This window comes from Ostrinia furnacalis, unplaced genomic scaffold (genome assembly GCF_004193835.3).
Source record: "Ostrinia furnacalis isolate ACB-3 unplaced genomic scaffold, ASM419383v2 OfSCF0831, whole genome shotgun sequence".
NCBI lineage: Eukaryota > Metazoa > Arthropoda > Insecta > Lepidoptera > Crambidae > Ostrinia > Ostrinia furnacalis.
Window position 1 is genome coordinate 81,809 of NW_021131070.1, and position 9,096 is coordinate 90,904.

Genomic DNA, 9,096 nt, shown 5'->3' on the forward strand with positions numbered 1-9,096 from the left:
ACGTAGCACAGCAGCACAACACTATAAATGTCAGATCAACGGGGTCTATAAATTTCACCCGTTGTATCTATCTCTGTCGAACACGGTAGTATTGTGGAGTAAGTGAAAGAGACGGAATACATGGAAATTAATAAACAGAGTCGGACCTTAAAAGCTCTGAGCGGCGAAGTAAAAAGTTACTTCATTCATTCATTTTTTCATCAAAACTTACCTGCTGCAACTTGCGCATGCGCCGGTGCCTTCTGATTGGTTGATATTATTATTACATGCTCGGACTTCGGCTTCTTGAAGTGGTTTCTTGATACCAGTTTGTAAAACAAGCTTTTATTTGTCATTAAGTAGTGAGTTAGGATTTCTTTTCTTTTAAAATGTTTTATTGAATGAAAAAGAATGGCAGAAGCTTGTAGATTAGGTTTACCAAAATCAGACAACAAACTAACTATTTCTCAAGAAGAAAACTTTTGTGTATTAAGTGTTCTGTGTGTGTTTATTTCACTTGTTACTATACTTGCAGATTTGACTACAGGTACGTTACTGATGTGTAATGAAATTGTAAAAAAGCTGTTACTGATTACTATTTTGTAAATTATTTTCATATGAATTGACTATTTCAATTTTCAGATATTTTGGTATTCGCAGAATATTGTAATGATGGTCATATCTACTGGGCGATCCCAACATTAATATTTATTATTACACCAAATTTATTAATAAATATTTTTTCAATAAGGTGGTATGCTATTGATCAGAAATCCGACGCAAAACACTGGCTTACACATTTATGTCTTGTTGGTTTACTTGAGAGGTAATTACATTTATAATTATTTATGAACATGAAAACTTACAAAAATGCATAGTATTTATTGTGAAACACAATAACCCAGATGATATTCATTGATTTCAGATACATAGTATATTTACACAAAGTTTTTGCTTGCAAAAATTTGGAATCATTAAAAACTCAAAAACTATTTTCACAGAGAAATGATTTGAGTTTATTGCATTTTCTGTATATTTTCACGGGAACGGTTCCTCAAGTCATACTACAATCTTACGCAATTGTAATATTAAATGAAAACTATTATACTAAAGGTAAACCTTAACTTTAGTTCTCTAGTGTTTTGTCAAACCATTAGTTGTATTTTTTAAATATTAAGTACCTATTTGTTTATTTTTCAGCATTTGCTCTTACAGCGTCTATTGCATCAATTGTGTGGGGTTGTGCCACATACATCTACAGCATTTTTATTTTTTCTAATGATGTTTTTCATTGGAAATCTCTGTTATTACAACTAATTTGGCACTTTAGTATGCTCCTTGGGAGGATTTCAAGCATTTTATTATTTACTGTAATTTTTGGAATATGGACTCTAATACCCTTAGGTAAGAACCCGTGCTCAGTAAGTACAAACACTATTTTGATTTGGTACTTTTCTAAAATTATTATAATTTAGTTAATTAAGTTTTATCAATTATTATTTTCTATTGTTGCAGGTTTACATTGGTCTGCTATGACTTTTTGGATTATTATCCAAAAAACTACTTTTTGTTCAAATAAACTGGAAGAAACTCTTTACAATGTTGTGATGGGATTTGTTTATTGCTTTTGTTACATCAATTTAAGGGAAGGCCAAACACGTTATCGTATTCTGACTTTTTATACGTTGATCGTAACTCAAAACCTGGGAAGTTTATTTTTGTATGTTATAATATCCGATATAGGACGGCAACAGAAGCCATGGTCAATCACATGTACGGTGTTTCTTATAGGAGGAACATTCATAGGCAAGTGTTAGAATATTTTTTTTTAAATTACTTGTACTTGTGTTAATCCGCTGGGATGTTTATTAATGAATATTACTTTTATAGGTTTATGTTCGATGATATTTTACTATAGATATTTTCACTCAAAGGGTCCAATAGAGTGGAAAATTCCTCATGAAGACCTTGAGTTAAATAATAAAACAACAAGAACGAATCCTAGCAATTTAGGAATTAGCAACTTGAGATGTTTTAAAAGTTCACAGAAAGAACCTACTCAAATTAAAAACAGGTAGGTACTTTTAGCACTAATTTGTGCGTTGAAAGTAACCAGTTAAATCGTTTTATATATATTTTTATTCAATACTGTTGCAGTGATATATCTCCAATTCCTGATCAAGAATCTAGAAATGATACGCAAAATGCTGATAAAAATTTTCTTTTAGACCACTGGATAGCAAGGTCTGGTACGCCCACATTTTCTTCTGTGCCTATAGGCAATAACAGCATGGATGTATCAAGTGTTGAATTTTACACTGTTGAGAATACACCTCAGGTTATGACACAAAACGAAGATAATGATGGCGGAACAAATAAAAGAAATACGAAAAACTATAAATTGAAAATATGCTCTCCAACTGAATTAACGTTAAAATTAACGGCGATTGATAATTTAGAAAGTTCGATTGATGAAATTACCTGTAACAATCTCAACTCACAAAAGCGGCGAGGAATTTGTTCATCTGATGAATTGAGAGATGATTTAACAAACATCAACATCGGTATGGTGAACGAAAACTTTATGAAAAGTATAAAAACTGACCACAGCTCTGAAATAAGTCAAGATACAGATGGCTCTAATAAAAAAACTTCTTCGGACTCTATTGATATGGACTTAGATTTAAGTTTTAGTGATATTAATAGTTCTGACATTAATACATTTAATGAAAATATTGTGCAGAAGTTGTGTTTGAGCGCACTAAAAAATATCAAAGTAGGAAATCAGGACGCAGATATAGAAAACATTCAAAGAATAGCATTAGATATTTTAAAAGAAATGTATGCGAAAAAAGGTAAAGGAAAAAACATTCTCAGTGGGGAAACATTTACATCAAAGCAAAGAGACTTGGATACACCGACAGAAATGCTTTCAGTTCACGACTATGAAAATATTTGCGCAGTAAATATTGCGAGGGAAGCATGGGGCCTTCGGTCATGGAATGGCTATTCAGATATAGAAAATTGGTTACACGATGGAAGTGTAGTGAGAGATAGACGACGAGATACACTCACTTCAGGTAGCTCTGAAATAAGCAGTTGCTTATCTCAGGAATTAAAAAACGCTATATTATCTGCTTCACCTTTTCCTAAAAAAGCACCAACTTATTCAAATGTGTTTGTGAAATTCGAAAGAAGTAGTCAAGAAGATTATGTGAATGCTGTAATTTGTCACTCTAATGATGACACCTTTTTAGCAAAACCATGCATGACCGATATTAGCAAAGATCCTAATCATTTGGAGCCTATCATGGAAGAACTTGATGACTTGTGTGATAAAGATCAGCCATGTAAGAAGAGGTTGAATTCTGAAAGTTCTTTGGTTGCTACGATTGATGAGATAAGGAAAGCAACTGTGACTAACTCTCCCAGAAACTTATATCATAGAAGAGAGCACATGTGGGACTCCCCACAGTTCGACGCATCCGTAAAAATAGGGTCAACACTGAAAAGGGCTTTGTGGAAGGAACCGTCTAAGTTTAATTCCAGTAACATTATGGAATCTTTACCAGAAAAAGAAAATATTTTCAACTTGCCTCATGGCATAAAAAATGATCAACTCCAAAAAGACTTAAATTTATCTAGTGCATCCATATCTCAAGACAGTAATAATTCAGAAATAGGGATATTATACAACCGAAATATGAAACGTCGTATGAAATCTAATATGATGACTACTAAAACCCAACCTAAGAAAATAAATAATAAATCAGAACACAATCTTCAAGATTTATCCAATAAAGACATTGACCTACTTTGGCAAATTGTTACTGAAAATACAGGACCACATAGTTCAGCAGAAGATTTATCGTCGAATCGTATTTCAACTTCTTTACAGTCTTTAATTCAAAAAGACGCAAGTTCTAATAGTGAAAATAGTGGACCTACTCCTAAAATGAACAATATTCATAAAAAAGGGATAAAAGGTCGACCTAGACGGAAATTTTCCATTTTAAGAGAGCGGTTTGAACCAAGAATCAGTCTTAATTCGGATGAAGAAATATTATATCATTGTTCGGAAAATCTACCGAGCCATTTGGAGTCCATTGTTCATGTTAAAAATAATTTCAGCACAAGTTCTGATAAATGTGTTGACGGCTATTTAACATCTAAACCTGACAGTAAAGTATTAAATAGAAATAAGCAGGAAAATGTTTTAATATCGCCAAAACATTTGTAAAATAAAGACACTTCACGATTTTTCGAGTCGATAATACTTTTAGGTAACTTAGATGTTATACAATTTTTGTTCCTATTTTGCATTATTCAATTTTACAATTTACTAGCTAGCAGCATAGGCTGATATGTGATGATAAGTCATTATCAACTCGGATCTCATGGGGAGTATTAGTCAAAATATTCATTTTATTTTAATGATTCTATAATAGAGCAAGCTAAAATTAAGTGCATGATTGCTTCCATTACTTAGTCGATAAACTAGATAGGTATATTAAGTTATAAAAATACTGTGATGTATGTGCCTTTTGTATTGAAAAAATTGCCAGTATTTTGGATAGTTGAATTAGAATCGGATTTAAGTAACTTACATTAGGGAAATTACTGTTGAACGATGCAATTTTGTTTAATTACTTTATTCTGGTATTGTTTGTATTACTGAGGATCTCTATTGCAAAGCATAATTTTAGAATACAATAGTATTTTAAACTTCATTCCCTTGATAACTTTATGTAGGATAGTAGACGTCATAAGCTAATTGAAATAAAACTTTTGATACAAGCAATATTTTATTATTTCAAATATAATTTCACATTGATAGCTGCAAACAGTTTAAAACATTGTAATTATAAATACAATAAATTAATTTATTAGCATTTTGAAAATGCGTTGTTACTTCTTAACAACTATAAAAATCATCTCATTTTTATCACAATATTTTACGAATTTATAACTTAATTTACTAACTTTGATCGCCCGCTGCGCGAGCGAACAAAGGATATTTTATAATAAGTAACTATAATATTATAATTAAATGATAAAAATAAATAAAACCAACTTTTTCTTATTATCATTAATAAATTATTCAATTAACAAAGTAAAATTGATTATTAAAAATATGAAAACAGAACAATGCAAAAATTTGCCATTATTGTTTTTTTTTAGAAAATAAATGTTATAACTTTTTGTGGAATCAAATAAATTATAAATGCAAATTAAGTTCAGTCTTTCAATCGGAACAATTATTTTTTTTTCAATACTCAAATCTTTATTTTGATTTTAACATTCAATTATTATTATTATTCGAAAACATTTTCCATTGTGTAGATAAAAGCTGGCGAATGTAGGTAGGTACACTAAAGTCGACGTAAGAGAGTACTACCTAGCTACCTACAGAGCTAAGTTTAATTATTATAATTATGCTATTTTTACTTTGTAACATACATGATTATTATCCTTCCTTGACTACAGATTACCTATTAGGTATCCTATGGCTTAATTTTAAATGGCCTCTTATTAAATAAAATCCCTAGTCCATTTTATTCGTTCGTTTCAGCCAAATGACGTCCACTGCTGGACAAAGGCCTCCCCCAAGGTTTTCCATAATGAGCGGTATATTCCATTTTATAAATGTAAAGTATAATATTTATTTTTTAAAAGCTTGAAACTCGAAATAATGATCTTATTAAAAAAAACCTCATAGATCAGTCGTCATTACATTGGTTAGAAGGCGTACACGGTGAGCATTGCATTCTTTACATAAGATGTGGTCATCAAGTGGATAGCATCCACGTCCAACAGCTTGAGAGGAAAGCAAAAGGCCACAATCTTCACAACGATAACAATGAACATGAAAGCTGCGATCCAAAGCCACAACTCTAACTGTTTCTTCTTCGCCTTCCTCTGGCATTATTGGAAGTTCGCAAACACAACAGCGTGGAGCAAATTTCTTATGAAAATCTTCAATGCAATGAATTTGATTCATTGCATCAACTGTAAATGGTACGCCATCGAGGCTTTTTCTGCATACAATGCACGTAAAGCATGAAGGATGATAAGGATTCCCTGTAGCTCGCAATATGCGGTCTAGAATCGGTTTATTACAAACTGAACATTTCTCCAAAATCTCGTAATAGTCATTTTCACAATATGGCTCTCCTTCAACTGCGTGAAAGGTTTTGCCCTGTAATTTTATGTTACACCGATAGCAACAAAAACAATCCACATGATACATATTTCCCATTGCGGTGCAGCCAGAGCCTTCTCCAACGACTTTTTCGTTACACTTGATGCAAATTCCAAAAACATCTAAGTCTTGACTATCAGTGATTGATTTCACCAAAAGATCTGTTAGGGCATCCACTTCTTGTTCTTTTGGTAATGGTTTGACTGGATTTGGAGAATTAGTACGAAAGTTTTGAATGGAGTTGTTTCTTGCGATGTTATTTTTGGAATGTGGTTGAGGATTGATTGGTTCGTAGAGTGACTCATAAGTTGATGCTTGAGAGACCCCATATTCAGGATATTCATTTTGGTATGTTGGATACGCTCTGTCTGGATTATAATTCAAATTTGTGGTAGCTCGTACTAGTTCGCTATAATTAGAACTAACTGGAGATGGTGGTGGTAATATTTCTTCGTTGTTTTGATTTGCATTATAATGTTTTGGTTGTAACAAGTGTAATGCAGGAGGTGGTGGTGGTGGTGGCGGTGGCAAATCATCATCAGTTCGTCGATAAGTTGGAACATTGCTATATGTGGTGTTGTAGGAAATTGGTTTTCCAGCAACAGGCTTATAAGTATTGCCTGGAAGAGTTGCAAATTGACTTACGTTTGCATATTCCTTAATGGCTGGGCGATTAACCCCACTTGTGTTGCTATATGTATGAGCGTTATTATTCAGCGAAAGATCAAGTTTTGTAGAATATGACGGTTCACGTAGATTACCGACTGCAGTACTATAGGGCACTTGTGGTTGAGCTTTCTTTTTTGGTGGCACAGCTGGTGGTATTTTCTTAATTTTGCCCGGCGTATTTATTTCCTTAGCCATTTGTAAATCTGCTAATTGTTTTTCTAAGGCATCCATGTTATCAAGACGCGACATTTCATAAATAATTATGTAATTAATATGACTCACAATATCATAAAATGAATGTTGAAATCTCTTCAGTCAATCACTAATATATTTTTGATTAATATTTACTATCATAAACTCGGTATAATAATTATGAACACACCTTTCACTTAATTAATACTAAAATTTTGTACAATTTTCCAAAAACCTTATTACTTTCTTTGTACTGTTTCTTGAAGTTGTGAATGATGATGATGACATCATTTTTGGATTTGACACTCACATCCTTCACTTACAAAGTTTTTTTTTTTTTTTTCTATGATGGCATGCACGGCTTGTGCGTCAGCCACGACGAGGTAAGGTAAAGTTAGGGAAACGTATAGGAAAATAAAAATGAAGAACGGAAAAAAAAAAGGTTGCAAAGGATCAGGAAAGTTAAGGAGAAAACAAAATAGTAGATTAAATTTTTATGTTATTATTACTCATATAAATAGATAGGGTATTATAAATATCAATAGAATGCATATTAAGGAGGCAGGCTATGGAAGTTGGGAATGGTACTCGTAAGGATATAAGGGATTCGATGAAAGAGGATCGGTCATGTAACGGACAAATGAAAAACAGATGATTTAAGTCACCTGTGCCAGTACCACACTCACACAAATCAGAATTCACAATTTTAAGTCTAAAAAGATGCGTAGGTATACAGGCATGGCCAATTCTCATACGGATAATATTAGAGGTAGAGACCTTTCCCAGTTTCATTTTAAAAAACCATGGTTTTAAAGGAATGGTTGGTTGAATGATCTTGTACCATTTTCCTTTAGTTGCACTAGTGTGCGCCCAATCCAATTCCCATGATTCACGCAAGTAGGACTTAGGGAGGGACAAAAGGTCATGACAGTAATTTTTATAGCTAATCATATCACCATTCACAACAGCTTCATTGGCAAATTTATCAGCCTTTTCATTACCGAAAATATGGCTATGACTCGGAATCCAGGCGAAGATTATTTTGTACCCCCGGATCCCTTTCTTTACGTCATTTAAAGATGATGGACCATTTGTACAATCAAATAGTTTATCTAACTGTTCAATCACAAATGCTGTATCATTGCAATCAGAAACTTCTTTCCATGCCATCATTTTTAAAATAGCTGCCACGGTATTACTCAGAGCATGCGCAGCATACTTCACCCTCATCTTAGTTTTGAATGTTGGATTTACAATGGTACTATTCAGTTTTTTAAAATTTAAAAAATTTCTGTTGTGTTCTTCTGCAACTACCAAATGCCTCCATTGTGCAATTTTTCCATCGAAAGACATATTTCCACTTTTAAAGAAATTGTTTCGTAATGATTTGAACAAGTGAGGGATGTCATAGATTATAAAAATTTTGTCATTATTTACAGAGAAAAAGTTGCTATCTATGCCTTGTCCACAGTTTCTTTTTAACATGTTAAGAGCTCCTATATTTGTAGATCCCTGATCACAAACTGTTGTTAGAACCATAAATCCGATTTCTTTTAATTTTTTGATGATGTCCGATATAATTTTTGCCAGTTTTGCTGTTGATATTGTGCCTTCCACAAAATAGTGCGCAATATATTGTTTGTATTTATGTTTAGCACCCTGTATCATAAACACTAACGCATGGTCTGCAATTTTCTTTTCTCGTCCCATGTTCTCGCCCTCTCCATAATCCACGTAGCCATCTACTTTATCAGCAATTTCGTTATAAATTATCCGTTTCTTTAACGCCATCTCGTCAAATATTAACGAGCAATATTTATTTTCCTTTGGCATACTTGACGCTTTTGCNGGCAATTTCGTTATAAATTATCCGTTTCTTTAACGCCATCTCGTCAAATATTAACGAGCAATATTTATTTTCCTTTGGCATACTTGATGCTTTTGCCTCTAACATATCAATTATATTTTTATTTATACCAGGCTCCATTGGTATATTTTTTTCTATAGGCTTTTGCATATAGCGGTATGCTTTAGGGGACCTTTTAAATATAGTC

At 32.7% G+C, this 9,096-nt stretch overlaps 2 protein-coding genes across 3 annotated transcripts; one reads left to right on the forward strand and one right to left on the reverse strand.

The window, feature by feature from the left end:
• The first annotated feature begins 205 nt into the window (after positions 1-205).
• LOC114350247 (uncharacterized) lies at positions 206-5,426 on the forward strand. Of its 2 annotated transcripts, XM_028300962.1 has the most exons (7): positions 206-526; positions 622-805; positions 905-1,092; positions 1,180-1,383; positions 1,495-1,785; positions 1,870-2,053; positions 2,137-5,426. In XM_028300962.1, exons 1-7 carry the CDS (start codon positions 391-393, stop codon positions 4,217-4,219), a joined length of 3,270 nt encoding a protein of 1,089 aa, XP_028156763.1. In that variant the 5' UTR covers positions 206-390; the 3' UTR covers positions 4,220-5,426. The 2 variants fall into 2 exon arrangements, with proteins under 2 accessions (XP_028156763.1, XP_028156764.1); XM_028300963.1 differs by lacking the exons at positions 206-526; positions 622-805; positions 905-1,092 and having other exon boundaries at positions 1,309-1,400; positions 2,137-5,008.
• LOC114350250 (lipoma-preferred partner homolog) lies at positions 4,882-7,199 on the reverse strand. Its single transcript, XM_028300966.1, has one exon. It carries the CDS (start codon positions 7,097-7,099, stop codon positions 5,693-5,695), a length of 1,407 nt encoding a protein of 468 aa, XP_028156767.1. The 5' UTR covers positions 7,100-7,199; the 3' UTR covers positions 4,882-5,692.
• Positions 7,200-9,096: the final 1,897 nt, after the last annotated feature.